Raw genomic sequence first — 24,083 nt, forward strand, 5'->3', positions numbered from 1 at the left:
GTTTCTACAGTAAGCTGTCTATACGGATCTGCGATTCAACACTGGCGGCCCATGTTACCTTTTGGCCACCCTGAACTGACTCAGGCTTAAAATAATTGCAGAGATCTCACCTGAGCACCTACTAGGTTGTTATATATAACAGCCTAGCAACCAAATTAAGATATAATTATTTTATATTTTCAGCTTCTTTCCTGCTACATGAGTCCTGATATATTTGTTTCATCCGTTTTCGATCGTTGTCGAGTGACAAATTGTCTGACAGTTGAACCAGAAACTCCACCCATTCAACAGTCTTCTCATGGTGCAGAAGGACAACCCGAACCTGATAGACTCCATAGAATGTTTGAATCAGCTTTCACTCTTCTGTTGTCTGTGCTCAGTATCCAAACTCAATTGGGTAGGTTACTATTTTCATGCTCATTAATGCTAGAATGGTATTTGGTCTCGTAGCGCAATGATTATGTTAAACATACCCAAGGCATCAGGGACGCAGCCAGCGGGTGTTACGGGGTCGTGTTTGGGATAGGTTATCTCTTTTAGTTGGCTCTGATAATGACACTTATCTTTGTAGTAATTGTGATATGTATCTTACGCACTGCGAGTTGCTACAACAATCTCTTGAATTCTTTCAAAATTTACCTACGGGTCTTGCTAACAGACAAAGAATGAATGTGATAAATCTTTGCGTCATGGTGAATTTTGCTTTCTTTCTGAGCCTATCATATTTTTTATAATTTCTAATTTGCATAAAGCCCGTCAATATCGTATTGTAAATTCAGAAACGTCAAACCAAAAACCAAACAAACCAGCAAATATTTCCCGAACGCCGTCTGGCAAAGGGAGTCAAGCTACACGCACTTTGAAATTTTACATTTAACAGCATTTTGCTATGAACTACACACAATTTTTAGTTCTTCTGACAGCGTTGTGAATTGCACTTTTGGCTCACTTTTAATTTCGCTGTAACCCTCCTGTAAAAAAATCATGGCTGCCCTCCTCCCAGGCATCTTTATTTAGGTTATATCTTGTTTTGTTTGGGAAAGTTGGACTATGATATAACGAAAGCTTACAAATATACTTACTTCGTTTTGTGGAAATTGATATGTTTTTCTTTTTTGTTGCTTTAATACTATCTCATACAAGCATCGCTGTGTCAAAGGTCACATATGCATATGAAGTAGAAGGAGATAAGGAAAAATGCAGCAGCTTATTATCCTAGTGCCCTGAGTACTAAGTCATTTGATATTTAACAGTTTATTTTTTTATAATCACCCTTTTCATTTTTTCCCAGGGATTTCAGACAAAACTATCATTGAAAATGAGCTTGTAGCAGTGCTTAGTACGCAGAATTGGACTCACAGTGGTTTGATGGAACATATTCCGCAATGTCATGATATGCATGCTGGAGAAAAATCAAAACGTTTCACGGAACCCCTGACAAAAGCTATTGATGAATTGTCTGTCACTGTTGAAGGTTTGGTTTTTTATACTCCGATATTATACTGAACTAGATTCTGTACAATCATCCACTGCTAGGGAGCTAATGTTGTTTCGAAGGACAAGGATCTTTCCGGTTCGCCATTGCCTGCATATGCAATTCATTACACCTTGAGTGAGGTAGTGGTTAGTGACTTACATCTGTGATGCTGTCATCGTTAAGTCAACGCTTCAAAGCAGGAATGTGCAATCTGTGGCCCGTGGGCCAAATGCGGCCCTCAAGAAAAAATTGTGCGGCCCACAGAAAAGTGCCAATTTTGAATGATTTGCGACCCACGGAGAAGTGCCAATTTTGAATGATTTGCGGCTCGCGGAACGAGTATTAATTTAGTAATTTCAATCCCCTTGCGTTGCAAAGGCTATACCCGAGTCCAATTCATTATCTATGACGTTACAATGCCCTAACAACTAGCTTGTGTGCGAAGGGAACATTGGTATAAGATTATCAACCATAAATTTTGTGCCTGCAATCACTAGAAAGCCTATGTTAAATAAAGGTGCGGCAAGCGATTTCACCCAGTTATTTCTATCTGGCCCTCTTGTATTAAAGGTTACACACCCCTGCTTTGAAGGCTAGGACTTGGTCATTCCCACTCATGAAATACTGCGATACTTTTCAGGTGATGCAATGACACAAACGGAATATTCACTACGTGATGAAGCATGGCGAAGATATGATCCTATCTTTACAACACATAGAGCACTGTACAAGAAAAACGTTCAACAGGTCTGCCTTTAAACTAAGATGGATAAATAAATAATTAAATTTCAGTTGTTTTGTGGTGTTCTATTTTTGGATCACAATTGGCAACCTTTTTTAGGATATTTTTTAATATAATTTACCTAAATAAGCAGAAGGAGACTCCCCTCCAGGCTAGTAAAACCATACATATTGGTGATTTTGATGGTGCATTACTCGGTAGGGAATTACGTCTGACATGACACTCAGAAATATTTCAGGAGAACGAAAAAAAACAAAAAATATGACAAAAAAAATTGAAAACCTGATGATATAATGTTTCGATAATCAGCAAAATAATACTGGCTATTCTGGAGATTTACACCAAACATAAACTAATTATGTTCGACTACCAAGGAATATTCCTTTGACTATTGAAACTTTCTGCCATAAGAAACAATGGTAATTATTTTAATTTGTTCTAATGCTTTCCAAAGTACTCAAAATTTTAACAAAACGCGTACCTAAAAACGCGTACCTAAACAACAATAATTATGGTATGTGTACATAATGAAGATTGAACACAATAAAGGTTTTTTGTGTGCGCTGATTGTGCACCTTGCGGCGGTTTGGCCTTCGTGTCTGTATATTTGTGCAACGCCCTCTAGTTGAATGGGGCAATCAAGAGGCAGCCGAGGCCTTCGTGTCTGTATATTTGTGCAACGCCCTCTAGTTGAATGGGGCAATCAAGAGGCAGCCGAGGCCTTCGTGTCTGTATATTTGTGCAACGCCCTCTAGTTGAATGGGGCAATCAAGAGGCAGCCGAGATGTGCATCTCACTTGGCGGCACTCTCTGGTGTTTAAGCCGAATTTCCTTTTGAGTATCGCAGTATTTTTGACTAAGATTTTTTTTGTCGGCTACCGATTTGTTCAAGTATCAAATCGTTCGACTACCGAGGTATTGCTGTAGTTAATTTTATTTAAATAGCCCGCCATACTTAACTACTATATTAAAAACAGAAACGTCTTTTGAAATTGTATTTTATATGTATGATTGAAAATTCATTACTTTTCTTCATTTTTTAATGCAGGCGCATACCAACTACTTTAAATATCTTCAACGTTGTCATAAACTTCCTTCAAGCATTTTGGAATCATCGGTATGGACGCCCTATTGCTGTAAGTTCCATCATGATTCATATTGTATTATAGATCTTGTCTATAATCATAATCTTTTTCATACCATTTTTTCTTCATTTCTTTCCACATGCATAAAGTATGGAATTTAGAACTTGTAATGATTAGTTACACAGGTTCCATACCCGAAAAGAATAAAAATCATATTTAGTCCTTTACTAATCATCATGTTCAACTTTTCGGTTTCGGCTCAAAAAAACTTACTGTAATTCTGTTATTGGGCAATTCATGCCAGATTTACAAACATTTGAGATTTCATAAAATATTGAAATCGAATAATTTTGAAGCATTAACTATAAACACTGACACATTGATCAGTGATTGAGTAAATTGCTCAACAATGTAGCACATCGTGCTAAACGTTAGGAATTTGCTCGCCATTGCACTTCTGATTACCCAGCGTTGGTTCGCAGGTTTGAGTTCAGTGGGAGATAATTATGTGCAAGAGGATTGCTGGATTCCTCGCTGCCCGCTTTAGGGTGGTTCATGTAACCGCTGGTCGATTATGGCCTTCTCCACCATACCCGAATCCCATACCCGATATGGACTGGTAACCAGACGAGAGACTGTGGTTCGCTGTATGATTAAGCTGTCTTAGCGGCTTCCCATTCCCTCTGGATAAATATGTAAATCCTATCCTATGTGCCAACTGTATGAACAGCTTTTGTGGTTTGGTACCTACCAGTAGTTGAATTTTCTCTGGCATATAAAATGCTCTGCTATACTTGATTACAGTAAGTTGCAATTAGATTTCCAAAGAATCTTAATTTTAAACACAAAATACAATACAATTAGGTATCATCTTTTGTTTAATAATAAACAACGTTTTTTTTTCAGCAATCCGTATTGTTGATGAACGTTACTCTCAACTGAATAACTTACTCAACTGCAGGACTTTACACACTGCCATATTCATGGTTATTTACAAATATCTTCACAAACATACTGCAGTCACAGAACAGGTATGATTACTCGAAAAGTTCGTTGCGTTGGATTAGGAATGGGTGTGCTTATCATCAAGATGGGTGACCCGAATTATCACAAAACTTGTTTGTCATTTAATATCCAGCAAATACCCGCTTATACAGAACAAAATGAGACCATGTTTTTTGTTTCCAAAATCTCATTTGTTAGAAAAGAATTTTTGGATGTGCTTTTACTATCAAAACAAATCAATTGCTTTTCCATCTGAGTATGTGGTGATTTAAGATTGTATCCTTAACCAAAATTTCTCTGAATAACGCATTGAAGACTTTATCTTTTATTTTCATTTTTCAGACCTTGTGTATGGCGATCACAATTCTTGAAGGTGCATTGTTTGCTTCTCCAAGAGAAAATGATGATGGTTTGGAAGTAGAAACTGAAAGTATGTGTTTCCTGCATCATCTCTATACAAATTGTTCTTTGGCAACTGTAAAGCAAAAGCAAACAACCATGTGTCTTTGCTTTAAACCCAAAAGGGCTAAAAAGCTTGAAAAATCTATTTTGAGACAACGTAGAGATACATTTTTGATTTTCACCTTCTCCACTTTGGTGAATATTGATTCACATTATATTAAATATTTTACTTTTTTGTAATTTTCAAAATGAAATTTTTTTGAATTTTCAAACTTTATTTTTTATATTGAACCCTTCGATATTTAATTTTATGTCCGCTTCAAAGATAGAAAAGTTGAAAAAAATGGTGTAGTTATATAGTAAACCATACCACACCTCTTTAATTAACCATTCAAAGGGCAGCTATTTACTACTGTTTGTGAACTATTAGAATGCATGTTATATTCCATTGATTCATTTTTGTATGACATATTTCTACACTTTTTACTCTTGTGTCAAAAAAACACGTTGAAAATTTGTGGATGAAATGTGGATAACCAAAATATGTCAGTCAAGATCAAAATTTTTTTTAATTAGCTATACGCCCCCTACAAAAATTGCCCTTGTGGGGCACGCCTCACCGTTTGAGAACCATTGGATTACACCCTGGGTGAGGTGTTGGCATGGGATTTGAACCCAAGATTTCAAGATCTCCCCAACTTTTATCCACTTTCAGAACCATCAAGCTCTCCAAACCAAAAAACTTCAGACAGAGATGCAGAATGGCAAAAGATGTTGACAATGTGGTTTAAAACCAACAACATGACGACAAACATTCGGCAAGTGATTGATCAGGTTCAAATAACTTGGCAAGAAACTTTCCATGATGCAATGGAAACTGATGGTGAGATCATCTATTGATAATTTATATAACTAAATAATATTAATGAAACTACATAAATGAAGGATATGTATGTAGTTGGTCCCGCAGATACCAGATCAATAGTACAATACTTGGTGTCACTAACTTATTTCAAACTGTTCTCAGATTGCTCAGTGCGCACACATAAATTTAAATTCTAAATAATGCTTTACTGTTAAGGCCAGTTAAACGGAAATAGATATATTAAATTCATTTTTATTACAGAACAACTGAATAATCAGCCTGAAGTTGATCCAGAAGAACCTGAAAGATGCATCGTAATACAGGTGTTATATATCATAACTTTGCATTGAATAAATACAAAAAAAGTCTGTTAATTTAAAAATTTGGTTTTCTGATGTATACTGTAGCTAATATTATATATCACTAAATCATAGCTAAATGGTAAGTTAAATATCTGAGATGAAATTTTCAAAATGACGTCAAAAATATTCTACTTAATTAATAGTTTAAAATGAAGTAGCGGGGCCAGTTTAGTTAGCATTTTATATAACTTTGGACATTTTTTTCTACATTTCATATTTTTTTTCACCAAATCTGTTACTCTCAGGAAAGCATTATTACGATGCTGATCAAGCTACATACAAGGTTTTCAGGAGTCAAGAACTCTTTCGTCTTTCCTGCTGAATTTGTTCCCGATCTTGATCCTCCTAATCCGATTCCTCCGACGCCGGTGAAAGTTATCGAAAAAATATTGCTATTTGCTGCATCAAAAAGCCCTCACAATCAGAAGGTAAGTAGCTTTGATCGAACATGTGCCATAGATGACCGTGCCACTGAGGCTCAATGGCTCATACCCGATTATATATTTCTTTGTTTGAAGTTTTCAAATCTATATTCTGAACAAAGTTTAGTTGGGGTTGGGGAGGGGTTGCGATGCCCCGGAATAATATTGTTTCTTGGTTGGCGATCCAAGTTCGACACCCCCCCCCCCATTTTATGGAAAGTGTCCACCTCTGGGGATAGCCTATATATTTGAACTGAACTATTACAAAAATGTGATTTTCTCAAAACCTTAAAATGTGACCTAAGCTAATTTGTCTTTCTACTATTTTTATGGCAAATTTCATCGAATGGAGGTCATTTACACTCACTCAAAAGTAAAGGATCATCATTTAGCAGAGTTGCGGGCAAGTACTGAAATGCTGAGTACTGAAAGAGCTACTGAAACTATATTTACTCAAGCTGGAATGTTTGTTAAGCTAGTCCGAACAGGCTTCTGCAGATATATTGCTTCTGATTATCTAGTGTGGTTTGTGAATTCATACATGTTTTATATACAGGTGATCGTTGATATCTGTGGTACTGCCGCAGTTTCTTCTCCTTCAGTTAGTGATGATAAAACGAGATATGAATCTGAACGAGAAAGACGTAAACAAGCTGCACTGGACATGCAACAGAGATTATTGAAGGAATTTGCAAGCAAACAAAAGAAATTTCTAGGTAATTTTACAATTTTTGCACTTTCTAGAAACGGAGTTCACCAGTTACTGAACTATTTTTATATCATGAGATGGATACAGAAGACCTCCAAACAAAAAAATAAATTAGAAAAGAATCATATACATAATTATGTATGCTCGAGTATAATCCATTGATGAATGTGTGGCCCAGCAATGTTGCAATATTAGAATCTCAATCTCAACACTATTTTCATTGATAAAAAATATGACTTCATTCGTTTATATTTCATTTTTATACAACTTGACATCTCATCATGTCCTTTTAAAATTGTCAAACTAGGACTTTCTGAGCTTTAAAGTTTTTCTCTTCCTAAAAAGAGATTTGTATTCTTACTTGGTTGGTTGAGAGCTTATCTGTTTTCTTTCGAATTTTTTTTCTGAGAACTTCATTAATGTGAAATTCACTACTTTACAGCCTTTTCAATCAGTATTCGTTTGCACATAGTGTACCGCCATAACTTTATATAGTCCGGTATCTCATGACCGCTCATGTTTTTGTTCGGAAATGAGTTTCCTATATTTTCTGAGCGAGTGCCCATGAACTGGTTCCGAGCAAAAATTTTGAAAAACTTTCAATGATGTAATATTAAACTTAATCACATTGCAAAAATGAAAAATTTTACAGTAAGATGCAGTGATTTTGAGGATATGTATTGTCAAATAGTAATTTTAATCATTGAATAAACCAAACTCTTTTCATATGTTTTCATATGACAGAGCAAGTTGAAATGGATTTGGATTTGCCTGCTGATCCAGAAGCTGAAGTAGAAATGGAAACAAATGTTGTTGATGATAATAGATATGATTGTGTTATTTGTGGTGCTAGTGAAGATAGTACTATTAATATTGTTGGAAGTACAGACGCTGAACGTACGAACAGTGCGAAATCACAAATTATGGGAATGGTTGCTCTTGTACAATCGTCATCTTTACTCGGTGAGTTGTGTTGTTATATTTTCGACAGTTTTATCTGATTTTTTGCAATTAAGTTGATCTTGAAATACATTTGTTATACAACATTTATTTGTTCACATCTGTTTCTCCGAACATGGATCTGTACAAGCAGGCAATTTTTTTTAAAATTCGTTAGGAGCTACTATTTTCGAGATGAACGACATGGTTGCGAATAAAATACCGTAACTGATGTAAATGAGTTAAACAAAAAACTGATTTTGTTTATAGAAGAGCAGTGCTCATGTCGTCCCTAATATTTCAATTCGTTGTATTGGAAAAACCAAATTTAAGTGTGGCCCAGATAGATGTCTGAAGTTGATTATATGGCCCTATGGCCCCACCGACAAAAAATGCTGCACACCCATTCATTAGACTAATTTTTCATGCTATTGGGAAAATGGAAGATTTTACAGAAAATCTCAATTTTTATCATATGAAATCCTGAAAACGTGTTTTCAATTACAAAATTTATGATATCTAAATTTTTTGTTTTTCCCTGCATGATGAATTAAAATTATACTTTCAGGATTCAGAACTGAATCTGATGAACTGAGACCTCTCAGACCTGTTGATTCAAACATAAAACCAACGGAAACTTGCAGAAAATTCAATCGCGAACATCATGAAAATTTGAAGATGAAATTCCCACAAGAAATTGGTTCATTCACTCTCGGAACTAATATAGGTTAGTGTTAGTGTACATTCATTCTAACTTAAAAAAAGGTAATTCAACTAAATGTAGGCCTATTGTTATTATCAGATTATTACTTATCGATCTTGATCGGTAAGTACGTTGATAGGTATTTGTCTGTCTGTTAGATGCACACGATATCTCACGAAGGCGAGGTTTAATCTGTTCTAAATTTTACATGTGCATTCATCATATCGCGGACCAGAAGCCTTTTGATTTTGGATGAGTTATGTCGTATAATTAGCGAGTAAATAATTAATTAGTAATGGGACACGCAGTGTCACTATAGTCATGAATCGAAGCCGCAGCTTCGATCGATAAGTCTTCGGTCTCCGACTGATATTCTCGTTTTATTTTTGACTCATTTGATTGCATCAGTATACCAGATCATTGGTCTTTTTAGATTTGGGTTGAAACAATTTTGGTTCTCGCGCTGACTCACACCCAGACTCTGCATTGATAAAAACTTTGATTTTGACTCCTGTTTGCAAAAAAATTCGCCTCCATCCCCAAACTCTGAGGAAATCATATTTTAATATGAAAAACTTTTGCATGTGCAAGCCTTCTTTAATGTACTGTTAGGAACGCTAAGTGAACATGATGTGTTTTGAATTTGTGTGCAAAATTCTGACTTTTATCGCCATTGAAACTTATTTGAAAGTCTGAAATCCTGTCTCGTGGAAAGAATTTCGACTTCCGATGGGTCAAAAAATACAACTACGACTCCAATGTCAAACTCCAGCTCTACAGCCCTGGCTAAAAAAAAAGGAACAAGATTCTTATTTTCTTTAGCATTTGTTAACATGTTCGTTGTTATGAGTGTAAATCTGTTTTTATATATTATACTCTTACTTTAGATCTTGCCACTAGCAAACTGAAGCAATTTTATATGAGTAGATTGAAAATCATGACACATAAGAAGATATGACACACTATAAGAAGATAGCAAAAATTCCCCTTAACTACACTAAATCTTTTTTATCCCAACACAATTTTTTGAAGTGTCTTACTACTGTAAAGGCTGTTCACTTTAACTCACTCATCTTTTTATTTACATTTAGACTGGGAATGGGCACCTCAAGTTTCAACATGTGGTCATCACCTGCATGTTTCTTGTTACCATGATTACATGAAGTGGGTAAAACGAGATGAAACCGGTTACCTCCGGTTTGAGGAAGGATTGGGATTTCAATGCCCCTTCTGTCGACAAACTTCAAATTTAGTTGTACCATGCAATGTACAACAGGAAAGACCTGTACCGCCTGAGAGTTTAAGAAAGTTACTGAAACCGCATGTTCCGGATAGGACCTTGTCCATGGAAGATCAAGATTTCCAAAAGTAAGATAACAATGAGAAAAGATTTAAATAAGAGATTAGTCAAAAATAGTATAATAAAGGGTGATCGACAGAAAAATGAAAATTTGTCAAACAGCTATTTATTCTACAAAGAATAACTTTTACAAGTTTTTTCAAAGGCATATGTTATATTACACTCATAGATGCTCAAAATGTTGTCCATGCACTTCAGAGCAGTGTCTTAGTCTAGTAGAACATAAAACAACCTAAAATCTGAAAATAAAAAAAATGTATCGAAAAAGAAAAGAGTAAGCACTAAGCACACATTTTATTCCTGATTTCATCATAATCTTTAAATTTTCTGCTTTTCTAGCGACCACCTTATAGTTTAACCGTTACCCTATTTTTAGCTCACCCTGTATTTAGTCGAATGGTTGCAGATGGTGATATAAATAACAGCTAAATGATATGAAAATGAAGCAGTAGAACCAAATTACTTTATGCCACATTTCAAGGTTTCGAGTAAATCTTGTTTTTGCAATTTCCAGACTTCTACAACCAAACCTAATACTGGATATAAGACACTACCTAAAATCCAAATTGACATTTCAAATTATAATGATAATTAACTTTCAGGTCACTTTGGGAAATCGACAATTTAATTGTATCCAACGTGCCCATCAGAACAATAAGAATGCCCGAATCTCAGGTAAACCAAGAATCCAGTTCTGAAGTAGAAGGATCCCCTATTGACCCCGTTCGTATGATTGATGTCAATGTTCTATCTGTTGATGAAATTCTTAAAGCTTGTCAAGATTCAACTGAAGCAATTTTAGCTGAAAATAGAATAGTGTTAGACAAAGGTAAGTCATCAAAAATTCGCTATACCTGACAATTCTGTTTTTTTTTTGTATAATTGATAGTACTCCCGTAGTATGTGTACCAGGTTAGGGGTAGGGCATAATTTTATTCCAATTTACCTTATTTTAGTTCTATTACAAGTTCGGGGACTGTCTGTGTTAGCCAAGTGAATATACCCCCTGCCCATAGCCATAGGCTTTCGTCCCTTTACACAACTTGATGTAAAAATGCGAACAAAATTAGTTACCTCCATATTGGTACATACACTTCTGGAGCGTCAGAACTTTTATGATGGACTAGATGTAAGTTCTAATATATTTAATATTGCTGGCAGTAGGGAGCTGGATTCTCTGCAAACCAGGCTATGAAGTTGGAGAAAATTTACAATAGACTTAGACTTTCGATTCTTTAGTGATAAAAGCGTTGGATTAAGGAAATGTTCAACTCCTATTGTACTTGAACCCAGCTCTGAATTGAGGCTTTATTATTTGTTTGACTATTAAAAACGCTTAGCGAAGGGTTGTGTATAATTTTATGTCGGTGGGCCATATAACCAACTTCAGACATCTAGCTGGGCCCCACAAAAAATTTAGTTCCTCCATGTTCACAACGGATTTCAGTAATAAAGGCAGCGATCAAAACAGGGAAAAATTTAACGCAGAGACGAGAGCAAAAAACACATGTATTTTTTATCCATGTGAGCGCCTTTTTAAACATGATTATGATTTTATGCTTGATGGGGGATAATGAGCGCCTTTTAAGGCATAAATTGTCAGATTATTACTTATCGATTTTAATCGGTAAGTATGTTGATAGGTATTTGTCTGTCTGTCTGTTTGTCTCTCTGTCTGTTAGATGCACGCGATATCTCACGAAAGCGAGATTGAATCTGCTCCAGATTTTACATGTGCATTCATCATATGTTGGACCAGAGGCCTATTGATTTTGGATGAATTATGTAGTATAACTAGCGAGTTATTAATTAATTAGTGATGGGACACAAGGTGTCACTATGGAGTAAGAGCGCTGTTTTGGGGGATCCCCTAACTTTCGATCGATAATTCTTCGGTCTCTGACTGATATTCTCGTTTTATGATTGATGGGGAAAATTTTGAGAGTTGACGAGGGCCATATTAAATGGCCCAGGGTTGTGGCCCAGTGGGTCTGCCTGTTGCACACCCCTGGCTTAGTATATTGAGTTGCTATAGAAAATTTTGACTCGTATCATCACCACCCAAAGTGTGAAATTCCGACACCCGATTCTAGGGAATCGAAAATTTTGATCCGATTCCCGACGATTTGAAAAACTTCAGTATTAAAATGCCACACAATGACTCCACAGCCCTGGTTCAAACATGTTGTAACGACTTCAGCAGCCATACTTCACACATATACTCTCAGAATTAAAAAAAGGTATTATCTGAAAATCATGTTGTTTATTAAAGCACATATCAAGATTTTGTTTCACAGACATCTGAATTTAGCGATGAAAATAATGTCAAAATTTCCTTAACAGTTATTTTTCTAAATTTTCCTAGTTAGATAAATATAGGTATATCTAATGTGAGCAAGTTGGAGTGATTTGAGAAAATATATGTGTTTGTGAACAAATGTATGTGATGTGAAAACAGAATATGAAACGTCAACATGCATATTCAATATTACTAAATGTATGTAATTTGAGAAAATTTATGTGATTTGAGAGCAAAATATGAAACATGAGCAAGCATGCACAATGTGAATAAATACGTGGGATGTGTATCGATAAATGTATGTGAGGTGATAAAATTTACGAGACTTGAACAAATATTGTGATATAATGTATGTGATATTCATTAATTAATGTGTGTGATTTGGGAAAATGTATGTGATGTGAAAACAGAATATGAACTGTGAACAAGCAGTATGTGAAGTATATCAATGAATATGTGTGACATGATAAAATTTAGAACAAATATTGCGTTATTAAATGAAAATATTCTCAGGCCCTTGAAATACAAGAAATGACGCAGTTTACCTCAAAACCGAATTGTATATATCTATATACGCTTATCTGTGTGGTCATGACGTGTACTTTGGTAAACGAAAACGTCGTTACAGTCGCCCTCGGGGTATTTAACACGTCTTCTTTTAACAAACAGACATATTATTAAATTTTTATCAGAAAGTCTGGTAAAACTTGTTTATGGTGTGAATTTTTTGCAACGAAAAATAACTTGTTTTTTTAAAAAAAATATTTCACCAAATTTTAAAACCTCTTGGGGATTTTGTTTTCAAAGGGCAATAAATGAACTACTGGGTGCCCGAAAATAAAAGAAACCGACAAAATTGGTGATCAAATTAGTGGGCTTCATTTATTTTGGGACACTCTATATTACAGAAAAATAGGTTCTTTTTAGGCTGGTATCTATCTAAGCATGGTTTGGAGCAATATAATAATCACCAAAATTTTTTAATAAAAAGGAAAAATTTGAAAAAAACCCAGAACACAAATACCTAATACCAAAAAAAACTTCGAAAATTAATACTAACACAAACAACATAATGGATGGGAGACCCTCTTCAAAAATTTTCTTGAAAAGGGCCTTCCGGAAGGCCCTAAGACCCGGTATCTGGAAACCTAAAAAACTTCTATTTTCAGTAATTAGAGCATGTACCACTATCAAATAAAAAGGGAAATATTATTTTAAGCCATGTTATCTGAAAAGAAAGTTACATTTTTCTTTTTTGATGGGAGGGAAGGTGTTCCCCAAATGACAGCTGGGCATTAATTTTCAGTAAATGAAAGACGATCACTCATTGAAAGTCAGCGCCTACTTGGACAATAAAACTTTTGAAATTGAAAAGTTTGCTCGTCATGTAAAGAATATCATGCAAGATTTGGTTGATATGTTGTCTTTATTAATGAAATATAACATCCAAAGATGAGCATTTATTAGAAAACCCATGTTGCTCTAAATTGACAGTGGTCACAAGAGCACATTAGTTACGCATCTTAGAAACCAAAGGATCCAGTACCCACATTATAATGATGACAGTGACAAATTTCAAATAAGTTTCTGCTACTTGCAGTCTAGGGATATTTCCAGAGTGCCATTCTCATTTTGTTTCTAGCTAGTTAAAGTTATCCTTTTATCAAATCTATCTGCAAAAAAATTTGGAAGTTTGGATGGGCAACTAACTCACTACACCATTAATAATTCATCCTAAGGCTCTGTCTCCACTTTGCCTATCATTCTCTGCTGTAAGGGGATTGTATCCATGTCTTAATCAGACTCTATGTCTTATTAATCAGACTCTGTAACTTTCTTCGTCTGAGAATGAACATACATTCATCTCTGTTAGTTCACTGTCTATGCTGCATGCTAAGAAAGCACTCAGCACATTCACTAACTTCCTTTTCTTTCTCAACTTCAGAATCCTAACTCTCAGTCCTTTTTGGTTGATACGTAAACTGCTGTTTGGTTGTTATTCATTCATTCAAACCATAGCTACTCTCTGCATTGCGCTCAAAGTAATTTCCTAATTCGAATCTTTCTCAAGTTCTTTCTATGTTCTCTTCATCTGAAACTCCAGGTCTTAAATCTTTATAGTCTATTTCACACACTGTAATATTATATCACAATTCACAATGTAATATCATAAAATTTCACTCTAGCTTTCTCTAAAAACTTGAAAAGTATCAACCCAGAAATCACATCCAACCACAAATTATAATGATACTGTATATAGTAGCAATCAATTTTTAAATTCGAAATATTCTTCTGTATAGCTTAAACTTAACCTAAATATATTTATTATGTTAATCAATAACATAAAATGGTAATTTGTGTTTAATTTTGGCTTCCCTTCGAAAAAACAGGCTTTCCTCTCAATATTAAGGGTCCACATCGACACATATAACTGATTATTTTTGTAGGGCCTTCCGGAAGGCCCTAACATTTTCTATAGTAATGCCCAACTTTTATATATCATTAAACATTCTGTATTGCATTTTGTTTCTCAATAAATCAAGTAACCAACATGAAATCATGCCTCGTGCAAAAAAAGTACCTGCAATTACGAAGAAAATATTTTTTGACACCGGAACAACAAAAATTAATCTAATATTCTGATCAATAAACTAGGTAACTTGCTTATAATTGGAGATATGAAGACAAAATAATGACTATGTCATCTGGCAATCGCCAGGCTTGCAACTACAACTTTTATTGCTTTCATTTAAAGCCCTGTAGTCTTCAATTTGGTCAAAATAGTTGAATGGTGTAAAAAAAACATAGGGCCTTCCGGAAGGCCCTTTTGTCTACATGTTTATACAAAATTTACGACATTATCGAGTGGTAGCAGTTCATTCCAATCACATTGCAATTGTTGTAAATCTATAGAAACTTGCAAAACAGTAAAAAAAAGTGCCTCGATTAATACCTGGGTTGCCCATAATTGCGATTTTTGAAAAATATATAAAAATTTTCATAGGTGACAAAAAGTTCTTATTTTCAATAGTTGAGCAGACTAATAAAAACTATATATGTGCAGTAGCTGTTAAGTGTTTGTAAATAACCTTTAATGAACTATTCAAAGCTGAAAAACTAAGAAGTTTTATTGCTATATAGTACTGTGAAAATTTATTGTAAAATGACCTAAAATAGGGCCTTCCGGAAGGCCCTTTTTCAGTCGAATTATCATTAAATATTAAAAAAAACTTGCACTATCTTCAGTTATTTACAAATATCTTCAGTTTTCAATTGAATAAACACAGAATATTACTGATTGATTTTTGGATGATTTGGTTGTTGCTATTGCATCATATTTTATCACATATGAAACTCACTTTTTTACACCTTTATTACAGCATATGAACTAGCAGTACACATGTGAAGATACACTCCCTTACTCTTTTATGTGAGTTTTTTCTTCTTTTTAGATGCTACAATGCAACTGACTTCTCGTGGTGTTTTCCAAGGACAATTAGAATATGAATTGTGTACTTTTGGTGGAACACTATTGCTTGAGAAGAAACCACCACAATTGAGTGTTGTGCAGAGAAAGATACCCATTGGTAGGTTTCATGTCATTTTTTCTACAGTTGTATTATATATTGGAAATTTGAAGGCATTAATTCATAATTTCATGTCTTACTCAGTGGAATAGTCAGTTCTCAAATGCTTCCATTCTCATTGCATAATTGTTTAAATAAGTGTTTAAAGCACAGACTCCTATTTTATTTACTGCCTTTATGACTATCATCAAATAAAAAATGAGTCTGCTCATATTCTTGGCCACTAAAAGTTGCAGACACAGTGAATCGTCAGCATATTTGAGTTTACTTCTTTTATTGAAGCCACAGAGTTTGTCATTGAAAAAATAGATGAATTGTGAACAAATAACATGTGAACATCTATATGTGATGTAAAATTTTATGTGCATATATCGCTATTTTGCTGCAAAATTGAAAAATGTAGTAATAATTCTAAAGAAATCTAAAAATTCGAAATTTTGAAAGTCAAGTGTTATATACCGGTATTTCCTGTTTTTCCTATTTTATAACAATATTGTCTCAAACCAGGCTTTGCACAAAGAGTTTTGGAAATTACAAAATCTTTCTGATTCAGCATTGCTAAACAATATTTATACCCTGAATGATGTGGTGGGCCTGAGTCTTACTTGAAGCTAAGAAATGCCAACATTGTTTAGTCTAACATGTCAACCAATCAAAAAGATTCTACATCACAGGTCCGTTATTCCATGTTCTGGCAAAAACAATTCGAGTTACTGGAGACAAACCAAACAATGAATATACCAAAAAAATTTGGAATCAACTTACTGGATCTTTATTGAAAGTGAAGGAAACAAGCGACTGCCCGCTGCTTATGAAAGATCCGATTGCACTTTTGATTGAGGTAAATTATGGATATTTATTGTCCTAAATTCATTGTTTTTTGTTTTCCATTTTTTGTAATTTTATATTTTTGTTTTTTTAATGTTTGATATTCTTGTTTTTACACCTCACTCTTAACAAGGTTCTGGACAAGCAGAGACTAGGATCATATGATTCACAAAATAGAAGGTAGCGAAATATGTCTGGTTTGAGATTGCCTATGAAAATTATTTCATTTTACTCATGTAAGTACGTCGGCATGGATATCTCATGCTCATCGGCTTGTCTTTAACCTGCGCCCAGGATTGTGTAGTTGGAGTATGTGTTGATATTCTGAATTTCCAGTCGGGCGTCGGAATTGCAGACTTTTAATAATCATAATATAAGTCAAAACTTCCTACTAAAACTCAAAAAGCATTATTTTACCAAGCATTCTCAATAACATTATATTGAAGAGGGCTATATGGCAAAGTTTTTGTAATCAAAATTAGATTTTCGCGGAGTTTGGAGCTGAAGTCAAAGTAAAACAGCCAGAGCCAGAGTCAGAATTTTGATTAATTCAGAGTATGAGTCAGAGCCAAAATTTTTTCCAGTCAGAGTAGATTGTAAAGTTTCTCTCCACACCCTGGTGCTGCTATTACGTCTGTCGATACAGATGTATACACTTTAATTTCTAATTCCGTAAAACTACTGTTTAAATTGATGTTTTTGCATCTCGTTGAACTTTCTTAACAAATATCAGTTCATACAACAAAGCTATTATATAAATGAATTAATTTATTTATTAATTGTTTTTCAAGAGTTCAGATGAGTCGATTTTGTTCCTAATTGAACCATAACTTCTGATCTTCGACTTAGATAAAGTATTAATAAATGAATTTGAAAATGTCATATTCTATAGAACATGTCTTTTCAAACCACACTTCTGTGTATGGTATTTGGAAACTGGTTCTACGTGATTTTATCATTTTGATCGTTTTTGAGCAGTTTAAAGTAAAGTTGTTTTTCATAAAATACTAAGCTTTATTCTATATTGGTTGGTCCTTGGAATAAAATTGAGCAAATCTCTAAAAAATGATTATTATATTCATTATTTTGTATCCTGTTTGGTTACTTAAACACAAAATGTGGTTATGCGTCATTTTGCAAAATTGTTGTTGTCGTGTAAAGTTTCTTTTTTAAGCGACTACTGGACCAAATTGTCAATACTTATGATGGAAGAAGCTTTCAGAAAGCTATTATTTTTTAAAATTTCTTTAGTCATAATAGGGCCTGATATTTGCCCAAAATTTTTTTTCGATTTTTCAACTCGTGGGTACATGTTTATGTGACATCTACATATTAGCTGCTCTTGTGCAGAGCCTTGTTCAAAGCAAAAGGCATAGAAATATGAACCATTTTGTTCGCTTCCAGTATATTAATCGTAAATTTCTACTTAATTTACAGAGTTTTTTTTGATACTGTTGACCTTCAAACTGTCATGTTATATTTGACATATTGTCAACAAACTGCTGATCTTCTCATGGTTTTTTCAAATATTCAGACTTATTTACCAAAATAAAACGTGATAGAACATTTGGGTAAAATCTTGGTTAGGCGTCACACAGTATACGCACAGGACGCCTTCTTGTCATCTCTAGAATATGTATATATAAATGCGAATCTCATGTTCTTTGAAAAGATAAGCTATTTGTGGTCATGGTATTGCTGTAAACAAATATTGCTCAAGCATGTTTTAAGTTTGAATCAAGCTAATAAAATAGTTCTTAACTTCTGTGTTAATTGGTCCAAGTTGGTCCAAAATCGGACTTAAATTTGACCTTAAAGAGAACTATGCATGTCTGAATTGGTTATTGTTAAAGCAACTTATCGTGTGTGAAATCTTTAGAACTTTTGTATATCAGAGGTCCTGCCTGAGTCCTTATTAACATGCACTGACTCAACGTGTAAAACTTGTTTAACAACCGTGCAACGTTGTTCTTCAATAGTTGAAGAGAGTTCATTTTGTTGAGTTTCGAAATTTTATGTGAGAAATTTAATGTCATACTTTACCAATATTTGGATTTATATTGGCCCTGTTTTTAAATATTATAAACAAAAAACAAAATAATATTATTGTAAGAATGGATCAATGAAATTTGATGTCATGAGTCATGACTAGGGCCTCATTTATTTGTTCTAATATTTGGATTAAGATTGTCTTTAATTTATTGATATTTATGAAATGGAAACAGAAAAATAAATACTATTACAAAATGCCAGATATCTGATGACCACTGGTGGATTTAGAGTTTCTATCTAGTGTTTGCATATATGAATATTACCTGGTATGCAACTTTCTTTTTTCTAAAATTTGTCATTTTAATCGTTTGACATCTCTTGGTCAGACAAATAATGGACTTGATTAATTCAACGATTAATTATATCCCAATCATTATATGTATGTGCATTGTCATAAACATGAAAAAGTCTTATATATTTGTGTGATTGTGAATTTTCTTCTGACCTTTGCTTGTTCAGGAAATCGTATTTCTGCAAATGATTTTCTACTTAGTGTTAGTGGTCATTTGCAAGGAAACATTTTGCTATTTTAACTGACTCTTCAAATATGAAAGTTTCTAATCATGCCTTGTTGATATAGCTGAGATCCAAAAAAATTGGAACGTTTAAAATGTTTAACTTTTTTTTTCAGCTTTGTGTATCTATATATCCATTCACAATAGACGAATATCAGACAGTTGTTCGTGTGTTATACAATCTATCTCTTGTACAAGCATTGGTACAAATCAGTTGCAAATTTTCACCAGAAGAAAGAAGGTACCGGTGTTACTCTTCAAAACTTTTCAATTTTAATTGTCATCATCTAGTAATTCATTCTGAAATTGTATATACACCAGTGTTGATAGAACTCCCACAGCGAGTCAAGTTGGGTCACTTGTCATCCAAGTCTCTCGTGGAGCACGGAGACAAGCAAATCACCGAACTTCAGTCTCACTACTCTCTAGTTGTGTATAGATGACTCGAGTAACTTCGAGTCTTCGATAATTGGTCATTGAGTCAAATTTGTGCAGAGTCAGCATTGATAACACTGATATATGCTGTCAATTTTCATATAGTGTTGGCTAAATTTGATTAGTGCTAAATTTCACATAATAAGACCTTAAGCATCAACATCCATTGGTGATTTGAATCACATATGAATAACCATTCCTCATTGTTTGATTTTGCTTTAGTGACAAAGCTATGTTGGCATTATAGAAAATCTCGTTTATTCGAAATAATAAATCTCTTTTCAGAGCATGGAAGTCTAATGTCAGTGCATCTCTTGGTGGAATTCCCTTCGATGCCGATAAACTAGATTGTCTCCTTGGTCAAGTTATTGCTTGTCTACCGAAGTCATTATTTAATGATGACGTAGCAGAAAAATTGATGCCTCCTTCAACTCAGTGTTATACTTCAACTGTGTGGACTTCTCAGGTAAATTGCGAGTAGGGCTGTTCAAAATTGAATATTTTTTCATTCGAATCGAACCGAATATTTTTTTCGAATAATCGAATAATATTGTGCAAATTTAAATCTGTCTTTATAGCTTGTTTTAAGGAAATGAGCAAACATATATTTTTGATTCTCAAACTTTTGTAACTTTATATCGAGATTCTTTGGTGCATATTTCTTCAAATTTTAAACCAGATTCAAAAGCACCTTCTTCTTTGTAATATATTGGAATATGAATTTTTCCAAATTTTTGACATTTCTTCTTTTGGCGCAGCGGTTAAAGCTTTAGACCAGTGGTTCCCAAGCTTTTTAAGCCGCTCCCACTTTTAAAATTTGTCAACTCTCGTGTCCCACCTCCACATAATAAGGCGAAAGTATATTTTATTCAAAAAACGTGTTAAAAAAACGTGAATGGAACGTAAATAATGAAATAAATGAAAGTTTTAATATCAAATAAGGCGGGCAAGATCAAATCTAACAAACATTTTTAATTGGCTTCACGCCACCTCAAAAAATTGTCTACACCTTTATTGAGGGGCGCGCCCCACCGTTTGAGAACCACTGCTTTTAGACTAAACTACGTTGGTATCATAGGTTACACATCTTGGATTCGATTCTTGTGTCACCCAGGGTGTAATAAATCGGGTGAGTAATGGTGATTCAGAAAGATGCCCCCCCCCCCAAAAAAAAAAAAAAATTATAAAAAAATGAAATTATAAAAAAAATTGAATTTGACATTGTCGTTTTCATATTTTAGAGTGTACAAAGCTCACTTGAAGAAGTTCTTCTGCAGTTCATGAGGATTTCCTCTTTACTTCAATTTCATATATTTGAAAACATGAGTACTAAGTCACAATTCAGATGTGCACCTGCTGGAGAAAATGAGTTAGTCTATCTCGCTAAATATTTAGGTTTGTACTGCGATTTTACTAGGATTTTTTGAAAGATAATGTTTTTAAATTTTCATTTTCTGTTCTCGTCTTGAGAGACACAAGGGTTTTAGGATTAAGGGTTTCTCAAACTTAGCCCTCTGTCCCCCCTCCCCCCTAGGGGGCTGAATAGTGGTTTTATAGGGGCTATGATCGAAGGCCTTCACCAAGTACTATTTCTGATGACTACCGGTAAATTAATTTTAAGTAAATTGATTAACTGCGATATGTTCAGCAAATCATGATCAAAACTGGGAATTTCTGCTTCAATAATAAATTGGGTATAAAATTTTGCGATCTTTTCCAGTTTGACTTTTTAATTTCCAGTGCAATCTGCATTCCTAACTCTAACTGGAAAAGGCCGAATTTTGACTTCCAAAATTCAATTTTGATGTCAATAGATTCATTATATTCAGATTATGATGTTTTGAAAACAAATTAATGCGAACTTGGAATTATGACGTTATTGTGTATTCTGATTTCTGAATTCTATTTATTATTATAAATAAAATCTTTCATGATATTGTGAGACATTTCCAATATAATTTCTATTTCCTGATGTTTACCTTGCCCCAGGCCTTGCAAAACAACAAAATAAGATTTATCTGTTTTGCTTGGTTTATACCAAATTTATATAACACCCAAGCATAAAGATGGTTTTGAAAACGATTTCCTAAGAATTAGTTGAAAAACAGGAAACTTTTTCTATGATGTTATTCCAAATGAGCAATTTTTGAAAAATTTCCACGACCCATTCACAAGCTGGCTTATTTGCATCAATATGAGATAAGTTGTGTATGGAATTTCATTAATTTACTCAATAATACTCAATTTACTAATACTTAACTGTTAATTTTTCAGGCATGCTGGACAGCGCTTCATCGACACCTATGGACAGCTCATGCACTTTTTTCGCAAAATGGCCGAATTCTCCCAAATACGTTATCAACTCATGGTGCAAGGAGGTACTCACTATTTTGTTTCATTTTTGCCCGTTTAACAAAAAAATGAATTAAAAAAATTCAGGTATCATAAATAGGATGAATTTGATACGACAACGTATCGTTCACGTTTCGTAAACTGGAAAACCTGCCCCTAGGCTTTCATTTTGCGATAAAAGTAATACGCCTAAATTTTTTTACCTTTTTCTCATTTTTTAAGTTTTTACCCAAAAAATGAACTTTCACAAGATGTAACATTGTGTTTATATATTTTCATGAACGGCATTCAAAATTAAAATTTTCAAGCAGCAAATTATTCAAAAATTTGGTTTCACTGTGATCGACCGTTTTTATTTTCAATATAAATATTTACTTAACCGAGAAAATTGAAACATAACTTTGATATTTTGGCCTCTCCTCTAAGTAATGTCAAAGTTGTCAGATAAATTACTTTGTGGGATGAATCTGTTTTAAGATAAATGACCTTGCTTTGACCTTTTGATACTTAAGTTTGATTCCTAATGAACTAAATTTGTAAAATTATTAAGATGGTTATCAACCTACATCAATATTTCTGTCGGGATTGTTTTAAAAAATTTACCGGAAACCGGCTGTGAAATTTATCCATGACCAGTTTTTGTCATCATCGAAATGTAGATTTAACCTCAGCAATTAATCAAGTAATATTAAACATGATCGATCGTGAGCTCTCACTCCTGCTTAGGCTACTATCAGTATACCTACTAGACAAAAAAATATAATATGCCCAAATTTTTTTTTTCCCCGAGAACTTCAGCAATGTAGAATTCACAATTTCATAGCATACCTTATGCTGAACTGAAAAGATTCTGGTTCTCCAAAAAAGTAACTCTCAACATATCAATATATATTAGTGCAGGGGTGCGCAACCATTAATACACAAGGGCCAGATATAATAAAATTGAATGAAACAAGGGGCCGTACCCTTATTTAACATAGGCTTTCTAGTGGTTGCAGCGACAAAAAAGTTACCTTGCAGAAACAACAAGTTAAGACGCCTAACTTTCTGAATGAAACAGGTATTCAAATTATCTCATAACGTCTTTAAACAAATTCAGGGAAAAATTGGCAGCTGGTATCTTTACCCGACTACTTTTTCCAAATTTGCTTCAATGGAAGTGCTAGCAAAATTCTATTATTCCAGTGTTCGGAGTGTCCAATTCAATACGGAGATTTTATGACGCCCATATTAGATAAAAATTGTTCACACAAATATGTTGGGCCAAAAAGTGCCGCACGATTTTTTCTTGTGGGCCGCATTTGGCCCGCAGATTGATTTGGCCCGCTGAGTCTGTTAGCACCAAAACAAACCAGAAATTTCTCTATTTTTCAGGTTGAAACTGTGGTCTCATCCGATCGTCATACTTCATTACAATTGATGAACAGACATAAAATATGGAAGCAACCGGCGATCGTCGATCTACCGGAAGATTATACAAACTTATTCACAAAGTTCAGAGATATTGTGAGTATATTTTTGTTTGTACGTTTATATTAGCCACTACAATTTTGATAGATATTCAAAACCCAATTTTTTTTCAAGTTCAGTTTGATGCAGATGTACCACTGATATATAAGTAAAAAACGATCTGATGTAAAAGTTATCAGGTAACCTAATTGTTTTGCGAACTTGTGAAATTTTTAATTATGTTTTCAGTTTTTAATCTATGTACAGACTACCAGTCCATGCTTCTGAAAACAAATACCTAACTAAGCCCATACTCGACATGGAATGGTAACCGGACGAGAGGCCGTGGTTCGCCATATGATTAAGGCGTCTTATCGACTTTCCTCTCTCTCTCGGAGTGTATCAAAGTGTATTAAAAATTGAAAACCGTTTATCACACAAGTCTCTCCCTATGTGTTTGTTACTGTCGTGAAAACCGTATATCACACAAGTCCC

The 24,083-nt window shown here is 34.1% G+C and overlaps 1 protein-coding gene across 1 annotated transcript in view; it reads left to right on the forward strand.

Annotated features, from left to right (window-relative positions):
* Positions 1–24,083, forward strand: part of LOC120344038 (E3 ubiquitin-protein ligase ubr3-like) — a 39,871-nt gene that overhangs the window by 10,531 nt on the left and 5,257 nt on the right. The window contains exons 14-34 of the mRNA XM_039413121.2: positions 184–397; positions 1,292–1,474; positions 2,118–2,224; positions 3,268–3,355; positions 4,211–4,335; positions 4,652–4,739; positions 5,427–5,594; positions 5,838–5,899; positions 6,184–6,366; positions 6,917–7,076; positions 7,814–8,032; positions 8,577–8,735; positions 9,803–10,079; positions 10,674–10,900; positions 15,823–15,957; positions 16,632–16,798; positions 19,469–19,593; positions 20,073–20,253; positions 21,029–21,182; positions 22,062–22,165; positions 23,514–23,645. Of these exons, the coding sequence (XP_039269055.2) occupies positions 184–397; positions 1,292–1,474; positions 2,118–2,224; positions 3,268–3,355; positions 4,211–4,335; positions 4,652–4,739; positions 5,427–5,594; positions 5,838–5,899; positions 6,184–6,366; positions 6,917–7,076; positions 7,814–8,032; positions 8,577–8,735; positions 9,803–10,079; positions 10,674–10,900; positions 15,823–15,957; positions 16,632–16,798; positions 19,469–19,593; positions 20,073–20,253; positions 21,029–21,182; positions 22,062–22,165; positions 23,514–23,645 (3,258 nt within the window). The remainder of the gene's footprint in view (positions 1–183; positions 398–1,291; positions 1,475–2,117; positions 2,225–3,267; positions 3,356–4,210; positions 4,336–4,651; positions 4,740–5,426; positions 5,595–5,837; positions 5,900–6,183; positions 6,367–6,916; positions 7,077–7,813; positions 8,033–8,576; positions 8,736–9,802; positions 10,080–10,673; positions 10,901–15,822; positions 15,958–16,631; positions 16,799–19,468; positions 19,594–20,072; positions 20,254–21,028; positions 21,183–22,061; positions 22,166–23,513; positions 23,646–24,083) is intronic.

The sequence above is a fragment of the Styela clava genome, chromosome 5, assembly GCF_964204865.1.
Source record: "Styela clava chromosome 5, kaStyClav1.hap1.2, whole genome shotgun sequence".
NCBI lineage: Eukaryota > Metazoa > Chordata > Ascidiacea > Stolidobranchia > Styelidae > Styela > Styela clava.